The 15,040-nt window shown below is 47.1% G+C and overlaps 5 protein-coding genes across 5 annotated transcripts; 2 read left to right on the forward strand and 3 right to left on the reverse strand.

The window, feature by feature from the left end:
- Positions 1-1,111: 1,111 nt before the first annotated feature.
- Positions 1,112-4,787, forward strand: V1508DRAFT_413299 (PXA domain-containing protein). The gene is made up of 3 exons (XM_066939761.1): positions 1,112-1,622; positions 1,683-1,825; positions 1,880-4,787. Exons 1-3 carry the CDS (start codon positions 1,266-1,268, stop codon positions 4,485-4,487), a joined length of 3,108 nt encoding a protein of 1,035 aa, XP_066797148.1. The 5' UTR covers positions 1,112-1,265; the 3' UTR covers positions 4,488-4,787.
- On the reverse strand, positions 4,690-7,361 carry V1508DRAFT_413301 (calponin homology domain-containing protein). Its single transcript, XM_066939762.1, has 5 exons — positions 7,216-7,361; positions 7,066-7,121; positions 6,760-6,919; positions 6,575-6,702; positions 4,690-6,523 (listed from the first exon to the last, which is right to left on the reverse strand). Exons 1-5 carry the CDS (start codon positions 7,234-7,236, stop codon positions 5,023-5,025), a joined length of 1,866 nt encoding a protein of 621 aa, XP_066797149.1. The 5' UTR covers positions 7,237-7,361; the 3' UTR covers positions 4,690-5,022.
- Positions 7,362-7,532: 171 nt separating this feature from the next.
- Positions 7,533-9,718, reverse strand: V1508DRAFT_413305 (DHHC palmitoyltransferase-domain-containing protein). Its single transcript, XM_066939763.1, has 3 exons — positions 9,536-9,718; positions 8,233-9,465; positions 7,533-8,179 (listed from the first exon to the last, which is right to left on the reverse strand). Exons 2-3 carry the CDS (start codon positions 9,285-9,287, stop codon positions 7,756-7,758), a joined length of 1,479 nt encoding a protein of 492 aa, XP_066797150.1. The 5' UTR covers positions 9,288-9,465; positions 9,536-9,718; the 3' UTR covers positions 7,533-7,755.
- A 1,802-nt stretch (positions 9,719-11,520) lies between these two features.
- On the forward strand, positions 11,521-13,344 carry V1508DRAFT_413308 (uncharacterized protein). Its single transcript, XM_066939764.1, has 2 exons — positions 11,521-12,225; positions 12,282-13,344. The coding sequence occupies exons 1-2, from the start codon at positions 11,998-12,000 to the stop codon at positions 13,176-13,178; spliced, it is 1,125 nt and encodes a 374-aa protein (XP_066797151.1). The 5' UTR covers positions 11,521-11,997; the 3' UTR covers positions 13,179-13,344.
- V1508DRAFT_413312 (ras family-domain-containing protein) lies at positions 13,306-14,985 on the reverse strand. Its single transcript, XM_066939765.1, has 4 exons — positions 14,927-14,985; positions 14,768-14,867; positions 14,040-14,429; positions 13,306-13,973 (listed from the first exon to the last, which is right to left on the reverse strand). The coding sequence occupies exons 1-4, from the start codon at positions 14,963-14,965 to the stop codon at positions 13,759-13,761; spliced, it is 744 nt and encodes a 247-aa protein (XP_066797152.1). The 5' UTR covers positions 14,966-14,985; the 3' UTR covers positions 13,306-13,758.
- Positions 14,986-15,040: the final 55 nt, after the last annotated feature.

Consider the following 15,040-nt stretch of genomic DNA (forward strand, 5'->3'; position numbering starts at 1 on the left):
CGGCAAAAGGGAGGCGCGAGCGTGGTAGGGACGAGACGAACTTCGTGGGCTCGTCTTTAGGTGCATTACCACGAACAGCGCTAGCCATTTGCGGTTAAGGTGCGCCCCTGAGCAGCTGTCTCGATCTGTGAAGCTTCGCCCTTACTATGTGCCGGCGTCTCTGCTGGGGGCGCACAAAGTTGCTGGACTAGGATGGAGAGATAGAAAAAAAGCAATGAGCAGGGACGCGGTGAACTGAACTGTCAAGTGCCAACGCACGCACACACGCGCGCTTGGAGTGGCGCTAAGGCCATAACAGGCTAGCCGTATGTGGGGGGACTGCAGCTGACAGCGCTTGCCCTGCAATGCTTCGATCATGTGCTCGGCTAAGCTGCAGTCGGCCATGTGTCAAGTGGAAATGAATTACTTTAGTTCTGACAACCGAATCAGGCCGAGACAGGGCTGCCTTTCCAGAATGCAAAAAAACGCACACTTCTGATTCGCCATAACCCTTCCCGCCCGCCTTGACCATCCCCTATTATTGTTCGGCCATGTGCGGGCGCCAGATGCACGTGTCCGTCTCTTGACCTAGTTCCAATTAAGACCAGCACACATTCGGACGCGGCGCAATTGCCACGCAGTTTAGGGTTTCTTCAATATACAAGCTGCGGTCCTCGTCTGTTGAAGGGGGCAACTGCATAGGGCTATTAGGGCTATCCTAAGCATCCTCTCCAATGCGGCGAACAAATAAGCCCTTGCCCTTGCTCCCGCACAATATTTAGAATCGAAATTATAAATATTAAAGTAATAATTTTCCTCATTAAGTTATTTGAAATAATTTTATTGTGCAAGTTGACTATAAATTTGTTGAAGTTATCAGTTGACTTAACGTTATTTTTATTTTTATAAATTTAGAGCTCCATTCTACGTCGTTTTCCACACATGAAATGAACATTTTAACTAGTAAATGACGTTTGTATGCGAATGCTTCCCATAGTTATACTATTCGTAATTATTATCACAACGAAATGGCAACCCAAACCCTAATAACCCGGCGGAATGCCGACCCAGGACGCCAGCCTTATTGAACTCGCCGCAGCACAATCACGACCGACGACGACGACGACGACGACGACAAACACCATCACGCGTACTTTCATCTCTGCCCAGCACTCCAGCCATTATCATCGCGGCCGCCTAAACGCCCCTCTGGTACCTTTGCATCCAGAAATCCTGATCGGATCTCATTTGGTCGACCGCGTTTTATCTGCCGTCGACCCGACAGGATGAGCGGCACCGACGTCCCAGACACGGCCAAGGCACCGCCAGCGCCCGCTGAACGCCATGGCAGTCCGCTGTCAGACCCAAAATTACACGACGGACCACCTCTAGATTTGCACCACTATTACAAGCAGGCGGAAAATATTTTGGCCAATGCGACAAACACACAACTTGTTCTCGGCATTTCCGTCGCCGTCCCGCTGCTCCTGTGTCTGTTCGGCGTTCCCTTGTTCGCTATGCTGCTCGGTGTACTAATTGGCATATACATCGCGTTCATGGCGATAAATCCCTGGAAAGACCTCGACCTTGAACCGTTACCGTGGAAAAATGCAACGAAATGGAAAGATGAGACGTTTACTGCTGTGAGTCTTTCCTCTATGTCGATGGCCACTCACCTCGTTTTATGCTCACGTCTGATGCAGGACCTTAGACCGCTTATCCAAAGCTCTTACGAGGTTTCGGAGCCGGTCGACGAAGTCATTAAGAGAATGGTGGATATTATTGTCGAGCAATATGTCGAGTCGTGGTACCGTAATCTTTCGCCTGACGACATGACGTTTGTAAAGTACGACTTATCTAAACAACGCTTTAACGTTAACAGCTAACATTGTCGCTGCAGCGCCTGTCGACAGACATTGCTCGATACTGCAACCGCATTTGCTGGCCAGCAAGCCCTGAAACGTCCAGCCGATCTCTTCCTCGTCCTCTTATTCTCAACATGCAACACTTTCGTCGTCTTCATCCGCGAGCTACGCATCGTTTCCGCAACATACTCTACCAGACCGGGCGGTATCCATGACTACATCGTCGCGAATCCAGAATCGGCCCTCGCCCAAATGGTCGACCCCGAGATTCAAAAGGCAAAGCTCCGCAACGCATCAAACAACCTCGTCCAGACATTTCTGCCCGTCCTGGACATGAAACGATCGCCCGTCGCACTCCTTGCTCGTGAGATCATTGCAAAACAGATTCTCGAGGCCGCAGTCGAGGCCTTCTCGGATCCGGACACGGTTAATCGATGGATCATTTACTTTTTGCAAAAGGAGGAAAACATTAAGGCCTTGGCTGATGAAATGAACGCGCGCGATGGACGGCCGCCCTCGCCGGTTAAAGGCCAACGGACGCCTTCGCCTGCTAAAGGAGCGGCGATTGACGGCGAATACGCAGACCGCATGCTTCCCGAGCAACGACTGCCCAAGCCAGCTGCCCTTGCGCGTCCGCCTTCGCCTGCTAAAGAGCCATCGATTAATAATGGGTATGCGGATGGTATCCCGATCGACCAACCATCAAATCCTCCAGTGCCAGTCAATTCCCTCCCAGCTGCTGAAGTCGACATTGCGTCGTACGGTCTTGACGAGCCAGCGCTCGATTCGGAATATGACGACTATTTGTCGTCCTCGCCATCATTCGCTGATGAGCAGAGGACGCCAACATTGTCGTCCTTCAATTTTGCACCCCACAGGCCTGTGCGCAAAAAAGTCGGCAGTGCATCGCCCGCTAACACTGGTCCTGGTCCGAATACGCAAATCGAGCCGACAACAAGTCGCCAGCCTGCTGCGACTTTCGATGATATCCTCCAATCAGCGGACAGTTCATCCCCGACATCGTCACAATCTTCCCCAACACAGCCTCAAACACCGGTGAACTCAACGTACAGTCGCAAGCTGGTGCCGGAACTGCCCGCATCTACACTATACCAAACCAACATAATGGTAATCGACTCCTCCGCCGACAACAATCAGAGCACAAAAGTGTTAACGTCAAAACCACTCGGATTCTACACCCTCGTGATTGAACCGGCCGGTACAGCACCGGGCTGGATGGCCATGCGCAATATTTCAGATTTTGAGCGTCTCCACGCCGTGTTGCAAAAACTGTCGGCATTAGCTGGCTTAACTACATTTCCCGACATTTTCCCTTTATGGCACGGCGTTACCCGCGCGGACTATTGTCTGACGCTCCAGCTATATTTGCAGTTAGTCGTCAACACTCGCGAACTAGCCGACTGCGAAGCGATGAAGAAATTTGTCGACAAGAAGGAGACAGCAACTGCCACAGAGAAACGATGGCAGAAGAATCCGCTGTTCAAGCATGCTGGCGAAGGTGTCCTCGACGCTATTTCAAAGGCAACAACAGCAACTTCATCCGCCAAGGACTCGAGAAAAGCGATCCTGGGCGTGTTAGCTGCCGCGAAGAAACAATCCGTCGATACGATCAATCGCACCAAAGATAACGCTTTTAGACCGCGGCAATCGTTTTTAAATAACGGGCCGGATTTGGCAGGATTGTCTGCTGGTATGCGGTACATCACCAATGGCGGTGTAGGCGCTATTACGAATGGGCCGGCGAATACTGATAGCACGCATTCGCTGCCCGGGTATAATGCAGAATTGAATTACAGTTCAAACAGTTTGGCGAGCGCTCCCGATACAACCAGCTCGCAGTCGACTCTTGTCCAAGCTGATCTACCGCCACCGCCATCGGAAATTGCAGACAACTACAATCCCAACCTACAACGACAGAGGAGCTTTAACAATGCTGCGTCGCCTGCACTGGGAAGAACTTCATCAATGCGCGGATCTCGCAACGATTCCGTGACCTCTTCAGAAGCCGACTACAATGACTACGGCCAAGCCCGGACGTCAGTTTCGATTGATCGTAGTGAGAGCATGGCAGATGAGCCGCGACCACGGACAGGACTCGATCACAATGCCAGGCGATCAGCCATAATCGCGTCTCACCAGCCTCTGTCACAAGGAGAGACGAATTCGCTAATAGACACCATCTTCCTCGCAATTTCTGAACTATATCTCCTTTCAAATGCGTGGACTGTCAGGCGATCACTGCTTACAGTGCTACGGGGCCTATTCCTCCGCAACGGCAGTTCATCAGTCGAAGGCATCCGTCTGGCGATCCAAAAAGACATCATCGACAAGTATTCTTCTGAAGACGAGATCGCCCGCAAGCTGAACGACCTCGCAGACGCCGTCTGGCCAACCGACCCAAACACACCACAGCCAACAACGCAATCATCGCTCCAACTCAAAAACGAAGCAAAGAAAATGTTCGTCTCGCGTGCGGTTCCGGACGCGATTAAAAGTGTCATGGGCGCCGGCGCGTCGGCCCAGGCGCTCGAGTTCGTCTTTAACGTGTTGCAAGACCGCAACATTGCACGGGGTTTGGTGCTGAATTTGTTGATGGACTGCATCACTACTGCATTAATGTAATGTCCACTCATGATCATATCATACGTCTCTCCGTTTACCCGCTCTTGTTATCAGGAAATTTGTATAATTTAGTAGATTTGTTTGGGCTAGGCGTGAAAAATGCATGTGCAGCATTTATATCCACATTTTTTTATTCCTTCCGAGCAAATGTTTTCTTTTTTGTTTATTGTTTATTTTCTTTGGCGTCCGGAGGAAATTTGTACTTGTACTTTGAATTTTTGTTTTTGTACTTCTAATGTAGATAGAGCGAATTTTGTATGCAAAACTAAAAGAAAAACAAATTTTTATGGGCAAAACAAACATGCAGCCAGCTTACCTAACAAAAGTAGTTGCTAAAAGTAACGGCAGCAAAAAAATATACGTTCTCTCCGTGGCGCATAAATACAACTCCACACCGAGGAGCAAAACAAAAACAAAACCTAAATGACTGGTACACGAGATCTACAATACACAAAAGTAATAAAATAGCAGACAAACACGATTTAACAGTACAACGTTTCAATTGACCCCGTGTCACACAGCTGCTCCTGCAAGCTTATAAAGCGCCGCTGTATGACAAGCTCATCAAACTGCCAATAAATGTCAAAATCAACCGACTTCTGACGGTACAGATATCCTCGGGAACAAGCCAGATCAAGGCACCCAACTTTCTGGCAATCGAAATAGCAAGCTTGGCGTTCAAGTACTTGTCCTCGTCGCTGACACCATGAGTTACGAGGTCGTAGTCGACGTAGCCTGGCTTGAGACCGTGCAAAACGTCAAGCAGGAAAATTCCAGAGGAAATAGAAGGATCTTTGAGCGATCGGACCGTAGACGATTTGCCCCCTTTTTTGGCGGTTTCCTGTGCCCATCGGAGAATATCCATATCAGAAATCTCACGGCCACCCTTAGACAGGCTCTTTAAAGTGTCAACGATGTTGCGACGCATAAGCTGCCACACGAGACCGAGAGTGAGAGTGCGGCTGCCGTCAGTGATATCAGCGCCTTGAATACCGACCAAAGAGAATCGATTCTGCTTGCCGATATCGACCGCGTAGTTGGTGTTCTCAACGGCTTTAAAGCGCGACATTTCAGCCCCGGAGGCAGGACGCTTGTTGACATGGCGAGGGTTGACCGATCCAGCGATGACCTTGTCGTACGCCTGAAGCAGAATAACACCGTCCTTGATATCTTCAAAGAAGCTAACGACTGGTGGGTCAACGTCAAGCGAGTTAAGCCAAAGTGTGAAAACACGCGCCTCACGCTCACCCTCGGCGTCAAAATCCTCAATTTCTGGCTTCTCCTCCTCAGTGAAAGGCTCAAGCCCGGGGTGGGTGTTAAACAGGTGAGCAACAAATGCAAGATTAAGCTTGGGGTTGCCAGCCACGAGCGAAGTAGGAGTTAAGTACTTTCTGCAACCAATCTTGTCGGCGTTCTGTAGTACCTGCTCCGCACGTTTGTGAAGATCCCGAGTTTGTAGAGGCGCAAGCGAGCAAGACTCTGGCTTGAGTTGATGCAAGAGCACAGTGTAGTTCTCGGCGTCGGAGACATCCTTGGAAAAGTTGTTTACCCGTCGCGGCCAGTTGGCGGCCTTCAAATGATAATTGAACCACCGAAGAAGAATCTGCTCCGGAGGAAGACGAAGGAACTGCTCAAGTGTCTCATCCTCCTCCAGAAGTCGGTACAGTTCAGGGTGCAACTTAATGTCGATCTTGCCCAGTAAACCGCGTCGAATAATCTGCCAAATCAACCCAAGAATAAGATGCTCACGACCATCAATGATATCCTCCGCATGAACGTTAACGACAACGCAGCCAATAGCCTTCGCCGAATTGATGACAATATTCGCGTTCTCGGTCATCGTGAAGTTATTCAGGCTCCTGTTGCCCTTAGCTTTATTGAGGACACGCTCATCTATGGTGTCAGGTACTGAGTCGTTAATAAGCTTGGAGAGAACAAGACCATCCTTGCATTCATCGAAGATTTGGAAAGTGTCAGTTGGGAACGGAAGTCGGTCTCCAATATCCGCGTCTCCGAGAAGGACGGAGTTTATGTGTCTATTGACTGTCAGTCTCTACTTATCAAGAGTATAAGCGACATTCTCGTACCTTGTGAACTCGGTTCTCTCTTCATCGTTGATAGTGTGTGTAACTCCCGCAGTCGAGCCCTGGACTATAATCTTGGACTTTGTTACATCCAGATTCTTAGCCGCACCGGATCGTATCTTCGAAATAAGCTGTACATTTATTAGCACCTTCATTCTCGTAACGTAGACCATATGACATTGGCCTACCTCAACATAGTCATCCAATTCGACACGGCCACTGGCATCGACACCAACATCCTTCAATGTTTCTCTGATCTGATCGTAGCTAGCATTCTCACCAGACTCTTGAACAGCTTTCACAATCGTCTGCTTGTCGACATATCCCTTGTCGTCAATATCAATTTTTCTGAAATCTGTTAGATAATTCCCTGTAGAATTGAAGAGAATCGGTTGGTCTCAGTCACACGATGAGGCTGGCATTTTCGCCAGTAACCGATCGTTACGCATGAACCCGAACCGACATCCCTGATTCAATTAAGAAACCAATCTTACTGAAAGTTATTTATCAGCTGAAATATATCTTCCTGCTTCAGTTCGGGATATTTGCGCTAAACAAATGCAATCTTGTTAGACACAGGACGAGCAAGCTTTGGGACCAAGCCACTTAGGCAGAATCGAGAACACCATGTTGAATCAACGTACCTGTAATTTAATGGCATTCATTTCGAATATTGTTAAGAATCTCTTTGGGCCGAGAATGGGAAGTCGAATTGAACGCTGACGTTGAATTATTAGTGGGCGACAGATGACGGATGCCGCCGGCGATGACGAAGTGCTTACCGCTCGCTAAACACGGATTGGCACGCATGGCCGCTTTGGGGGAACACACGCAAGAGACACAGTCGCTCGAGGGTTAGGGTATACATCGACATCGCCGTCGTCATCGCGCATCTTAATCGCACTTTTTGGTGGCTGAAGCGTTACGTTCACCTCACAATTATTCATCATAGCTAACATCCGCGTCAACACAACCAGCTCTACGACTAACAGAGGTTAAGACGAGCAGGTGTGACTGCAGTCGCGCGAACATCTTTGCGTATTTCCGTATTTTATGAATACGTCATTTCTATAATACAATAATTCCCCCGAAACACCATTGCAATGCATCATCCGAACCATCAAGTTAAAACATCCACTAAAGCCGGCTGGTACCAAAAAGGCGCAGTACATCAATCCCAAATACTATGTGCGAAAACTCCTCATGACCATGAATCTGCCACCACTTTCCCCATATGCACTATCTGGGCCATCCATATTGTTCGATTCCCTTGCGCGCTGCACTTTTTCTCTAAGTGCAGCAATTGCTTTCGGATTGCACTGAAAGGAGAAGCCATCCGCGTTCGTGGTATTCCAAGGCAGTATCCATTCCCAAAAATGATTCCCCATTACGGACTTCCAATTCAGCCAGGGCCCACAATCCCAGAGCCTCATTCCAAATTCGGTCTCTGTTATTCCTCGTAATTCTGGCTGTTTCTCGTCGACCGCAATGCTCACAAGATGTAATCGGTAATGTCTGCTGAGATATTCAATGGTTGTTATATTTTGAAGTACGTAGAGTGTATGCATAGACACAAATGGGACCAGTAGAGCTGTAAATATCCCAGACCTAACATGAAATTAGCACAAGTCCGTTTGGTCCGCGACGATAGAAAGGCTTACAGTGCATCAACTACAACGAACTGTGCCGTGACGTGTCCTCGCTCATTGGCATATATGACAGTGTAGATCGTGAGAGTGACAAACACAAACATCGTGAATGAAAAGCATGTTACGACGAATAGATAAAATAGCTTGTAGTTCTTGAATCCAATAATCGTTCCTACCCATGGACAATAGTGATCCATCTTAATGACGCACCGGTCGAGTTCAGAGGAATGGTGAGCACGATCTGGTTTCACTGACTGGCAACGGGAACACCACAGTGGATATCCATCTGACTCGCAAGTAAATGCTTCCGGAACATCGTTCTCATTGGCTATTCCATACGCCTGATTTTCTAGGTCTCGCTCCGGCGTGATTCCTCTCGTCCTTTCTTGACTTTGTCGAGAAGTAGCTGTAGCAAGCCCAGATTGTCCAGGGACAGTATGCAATCCACTATTTCCGTTTGACCCCATCTCTTTTGCAGCTAAGCTCCGTTCTGATATTTTTCCCCAACCCCTCGGCACAAGTCCTGGTCCAACAAAATTTATAGCTGTACAATAAGCAATCAATATAGCGGCAAAATATATGAATATTACCATGAATGCAAGACCCTTGCTCTTCCTACGACCGCTATCACCGAAAATCATGGAACGATATGCGAACAAATAGCAATAGACATATGCCGCGTATGCTATTACGCCAGCTAATACTACGGGGACTATCTTTGTCATTCGATACCGCCGCCGTTTTCGTAGCCGCCACTCGTCATCTGATAATTCGTTTCCTCGGCGTGGCAAAAGTTTTCTAATGCCCGTGCGTTTCTGTGTGCCCGTGTTCGACTGATCCACGTTGTCCGACGCCGAGGTGTATTTTCTGCCAAGAGTAGCTTGGGTAGGTTCTGAACTCGACTGCGGAAAGAACCGATCCTGAGGCTGCCGTGAGACTTCTGACGAGAGACGGGCCAATCTGAAGTCATTGCCATAGTCAGCAGTTAACGAGTGGGTTGACGACTCTGTGAGCTGGTGAGAGCTATCTATTCGTTGAGACGTTGGCTGCACCGTATGTGAGGACATCGTGAATCAAATGTAGCATTAATAATGAATAATTGAGTCGGAACAGCTTCAAGTTGCTACAGCATAATCTGAACGGAGACACCGCCAAATTGTCACCCAATAGTGGCCCGATTCAAATATGTTTTTTGCACAATACGCGTGGTAGCGTGTATTAGCAATGGCGTGTACGCTGTCCTTGCTGAAAAGACAAATGATATGTCAGCACCAGTCAGCACCACAATCTTTGCGTTCACTCAAAAAGTTAATACGTTATCCCGTTATAGTTGTTAATCCAAAATGCCAAATCCGCGTTAGACCGATAATATCTTTATGTGATGGTTAGGAAAAGGCCTGTGTTGCAAGACGTATGGACCTTCAGATGAGCAGCTGAGGATCATGGGGTGGAGTAATCCTCAATCAAAATATGTCCGAGGGAATTTGGGTTCGCTAACCGTGCGGCTCTTTTGCATGCGCCTGCATAGTTCACGTCAGATTTCAAGCTCAACCCACTTAGCAACGCACCGACGCGTTTACTTTTTCAAAAAGCTTCATCGGCAGACCAATCCAAATATTGACAAGTTCTACGAGCTGCAATAATAACTTCTTTGCTGCCTCAACCGCCTAACAACTTGTATTTAAAGCGATAAGAGTGTTTGTAATTTTTCGCGCTTGTGATCTACACTGTGGTATGTCGGAAAGACATCAATTTTCAGAGTAGGTCCTTAGTATTTATTTGGTATAAACTTATTTCATGTGCAATATAATAATTTAAACACCCCGTGGAGCCTATAGGAATCCTATACGAATCCTTCTCCCACATTAAATCAGTCCCAATGAACCACCGCCCCTTCCGTACAACGCTGCGCCGGCTAGAGGAGAATGTCACCACTGTTGGTTAACCAAGTTGTCTTGTCTGTTCAGGTTCGGCGTAACAATACTGAAGAAATTGACAACGGTTTTATGCATGGTATTTTCTCACGAACGCGTGAGTTTGCATGCGCGTGCGTCATATACCGATCCCATAGTGCTCGAGTCTGGGTACAAGTCGTGATTCTGGATGACTTCCAACAGTGTTAATAGGTTCAGAGCCCCGATCCTGCTTATGGGAACTTATGGGAGCCCCTGCGTCAGCTCGTTTGACATGCATTCTTCGCCCGGGTCATTGAGAGACGGCATCGTGATATTTCATCAAGGAGACACTTGTTCATAGTCGCCAGTAGCCATTTCCGACGAAATGGAGCTTGGCACTGTAGGACGAGCAAGGTACACACTTGTCTGTGGCCCGAAACTTTGTCAATAACCTTTATACTCTTTGGAGATTTTTGCGGTCACCTCGAAAGAGGTGTCGCTGGCGGGCCTCCGGACGTCGGCACGTACCATGACGATCGCTGCTGTGACAAGATTCGTAGCTCGTGGCCTGCATGCGTCCTCACCGTAGTAGAGACCCATCTTGCGTACTGCGAACAAAAAAGTTCAAACCAGATTAGTATTCTGTGGCGGGAACAGCGATGTTTTTAGTGAATAATGGAAGTCATTGTGTTTCAGGCGGCAAGTGAAAGTCGAGAAAGGCCCGACACCGCAGTTCCTACAACACCATCAGCCGTGTACAAAAGGCATAAGGTCATCTCAGTTTAGTCCACCATCGTCGTCAAGTAAGGAAGAGCCAACATATAAACCCTAACCTGAATATAAATGCATGCACCTCCATGGTTTCCATTTACAAGCTGTTTGTTACTACAATTGTGACCTATAATTGTCTGGCGGACAATTCCCGTATCTTGAACCGTACGATAACATGCTCAATCAGCATGTCGATCCACAGGCAAGATATCAAATGACTTTATACAGAATATAAGTTAAGTGAAAGTGTTCAAAATTTGGGGTCATTTGAGAAACATATGGCATAACTACAATAATGCAACTTAGTATGCGCAAATTTTCGGCATGTTTCAAATCTTGATCAGTTTTCCCTTTCATAAACTAAAACTTAGCGGCTTTCTTTTTAAACGTCAAATCTATCGTCTGATTAATTTTAGGAGGATGTTGACGAGGTGCAGCGTAGTGATATTACTGGCGCTCGAGGTCAAAATTTTAGTAGGTTCTTCGTGTAACCAGCACCATAATATGCCGCAGCTCCGTCGCTTCGGATACCTAGGGATGGTGCATATGGGTAAGGGTGTACAGGCGCGTCATCGTGTTATTTACGTATACCTCGATCTGTACTAGCGGTCGTCAGAGTTGCCTCATCAGTTGTTTCACCAACCATCCTCCCCGCGGGCGTAGCATCGGGAGGTCCACACCAGGAAGTGTGTAAGTAGCAACTGGCGCATCTGCTCGACATATATTCCAGCAATTTCTACAAATTCATGAGAAACGGAATCAAATAACTTTTCGGAATAAGTGTGGCAAGTCACGAACGGAGAATTGAGTGCTTCGTTTGTTATGAGTGGATACGTGTTGGTGGCTTATATTTGCAGAACGAGGCAACACACTGAAGACGAATAATGTCAGTTTCAATCGCTACGCCACATGAAATCGGTACTTTAATTGCAGTACTTATTAAGGCTGTAGGTTAAAACTTTTTTGCCTGGAAGTGGACATTCAACACTAACACGGGCAGAAAAACTTACCAAATCGCCGTACACTTGGTAAACAGGATCCTTACTGCACTATACGAATTGGCCAAAATGCTCAATCTACAAAAATAGATAAGCGCGGTGGGCAGAGGCCGATGTGGAATCACGAGTTACGGTTCCCTGTACTGGAATCTGACGATCACATGAAGCTCACCATTCTCGACGACAACGACTCACGGCCCGAGTTGATCGGAGATAGCATAATTGATCTGAAATCGATATTGCAGAATGCTAGTAAAAGTATATCAGACAAATGGCATGAAATTCAGTATCGTCAGAAGTATGCCGGAGAAGTGTACATTGAACTGACGTTCTACCCCAATGTAAGTTCTCTGCGCGTATATTTCATCTCAATTTAACACTAATGCATTTTGAAAAGAAGGAACATGTGAAGAGTATGCTGGCGAAAGCTCACAAGCAAGAAAAACGACTGTCGCCCCCTCCTCCTCCTCCGAAAAGACGTCCTTTGCCTGCAAGCCCAGCACCTATAAGCTCTTCTCCTCTGTCATCACCGCACTCGTCGCCTCAGTCAGTAGAATCTACTCCACCACCATCTGACTATTATGCGGCACACCGTCGGCATTCATCATCTCAACAGAGCTTGCGTGGTCCGTCGCAATTATCGCCCACACGAACGAACTCGAGGGCTGGCATTGCGATCTCTGCTCCGTTGTCGCCACACTCCGCTGGCCGCGACGAAGAAACCTACGTTCCCAGAACTCCTTCGCGACATGAAATTATATACAGGTATGATCCTACAGTCCTCCAAAATGATCCTGCTCAGTATTACAGTATCCATACTTTGCCTTGTGATGGCTACAATGATTCCCCAATTTCACCGGTCCGAGGACAGACTTCTGGACGGAGACCGCTGCCTGTGCCTCCGACTATTGCGCCGCATACTGATATTGTAAATCAGTATCACTATGACAATCCAGCGTCGACAGAAAGTTCCAGGTACTCATATTCACCGTACAGCCACGAAAATGGGCAAGATGAACAATACGAAGATAACTATTACCGACAGTCACCGCAGGACAATGGCGGCTACTCGGAAAACAATTATCGGGGCCCGCACCTTAAGACCAAGGCAAGAAGTTATCATGCACCATCACCTCTTTATGCAACGCTTCGACTACCGGAACGTCAAGTACAAGGAGACAACGACGAAGGATATGACCCCATGGCAGTGGCTGTCGACGGACTTGCGAGGCGGTTGGAAGGCCTTGGTCGAGCGGATGGTCTGGGTAGACGCAGTACATTCCAGTCAGAATAGATTATTTGAAGAAAGTCGTTGCATGTGAGAAGATGCTACTTTTATTTATAATTGCGGGACTTAATAATGAGGAGGGCATTTCTTTAATATAAAATTGTGTATAGATCAGACTTATAATTTTTGTGAATAACAATTGGATAGTTATGAAATAAATTGGAAGTACAGCTATAACGAGGCGGACCAGGGACACAATGAAAAGCAAAAAATCATGAACAAGGAAGGGCAAAAATTATATAGCCAGCACGCACGCACAAAATACAAACACAAACGTAAGACAAACGAACATATCGACGACAACTTTGATTTCCCAAACAATTCCCGAGAACATGTAATTAAACCTTGTCATCAAAGTCGTCACTGATCATTTACACTTTAACTCATATCAAACAAACCACAAAACATCAAGACAAACACATAATCCTCACCTTATCCGCCATTGCCAGTCTCTCCATAGATGCATATGAACTGTACGACTTATTTACTTTAGTTTTCATTGCCTTAATATATCATGGCATTTACTACACTCCTTTATTCAAACCTACTTAAACTTTCGTACATCACCCAACGCGACCATTCACATCTAGCAGCACTTCGAAGAATCCTTCTTAATCTCATCTGGAGAATTCGTAAAGGTAATGGTTGTACCCTCACCTGGTCTTGGGCCGCTCTCGTTGCCCTGGTCTAATTGCTTTGCAGAAACAATGCGGTAAATCTCAGTCAAAATATTCTGGAACGCCAGCTCGACATTGGACGCGTCAAGGGCAGAGGTCTCAATAAATGAAAGATTGTTCTCAGCTACACATATGACGACATTAGGATCTATGCCCTCGCCAATAAATTCACAAGTAGAAACTGACTTACCAGCAAACTTCTTTGCTTCCTCAGTCGGGACAGCCCTTAGGTGTCGCAAATCACTCTTGTTTCCGACTAGCATAATAACAATATTACTGTCAGCATGATCTCGTAATTCCTTTAGCCATCGATTGACATTTTCGTATGTGCCGTTCTTCGAGATATCGTATACGAGTAGCGCACCGACAGCCCCACGATAGTATGCGCTGGTGATCGCCCGATAGCGCTCCTGACCAGCAGTATCCCAAATCTGGGCCTTAATAGTCTTGCCGTCAACGGAGATGGATCGAGTGGCGAACTCAACACCAATAGTACTCTTGGACTCAAGGTTGAATTCATCACGAGTGAAACGGCTCAAAAGATTGGACTTTCCGACACCGGAGTCACCGATAAGGACAACTATAGGCATTAGACAAAGAACAATTGCAATACAACCCACATTTACGGCAGTGCGTGCCTGTCAACGGTTATATTATTCACAAGAATCACAGAGTGCTCCAAAGACAACGAGATCATTGCCATAGAACATCATATTCGAGCTGAATCAGCAGACCCCATCCACGAATAGCCTACAAGGTCGAGACTCCTCGCCATGCTGGCTAATTGCCTACTGATTCATTGTTGATAGTAAAACACTGTACGTCGATTTATACCCACCATTCAGGCGGACAGCGCGACCCCTTTGCGGCTGCGGCCAACGCACTACCAATGTAGGTTGCAAATTTCGTCCAACTCACCTTTGAATAAATAGTCGTATTCGTCTTGAGCCATTGCTATAATCTGCTGAAATATATGCCAGGTGGTATGGATGCAAGGACAATAGAGTAAGATGAGACACTGAAGATAATGATTAGACGGGAAGGGGCAGCGAGTGAAAGAGGTCTGGATATACGGACGACAAGTTTACAAGTGAATTGTGCATGTACTTGTGGCATAAACGTGTGCAGGTACTATTTTACCGCATTAAGTGACATGTGAATACTACAGATAGGGCTTATATACACCGTTGG

The sequence above is a fragment of the Lipomyces doorenjongii genome, assembly GCF_038497915.1.
Source record: "Lipomyces doorenjongii strain NRRL Y-27504 unplaced genomic scaffold V1508scaffold_12, whole genome shotgun sequence".
Classification (NCBI taxonomy): Eukaryota; Fungi; Ascomycota; class Lipomycetes; order Lipomycetales; family Lipomycetaceae; genus Lipomyces; species Lipomyces doorenjongii.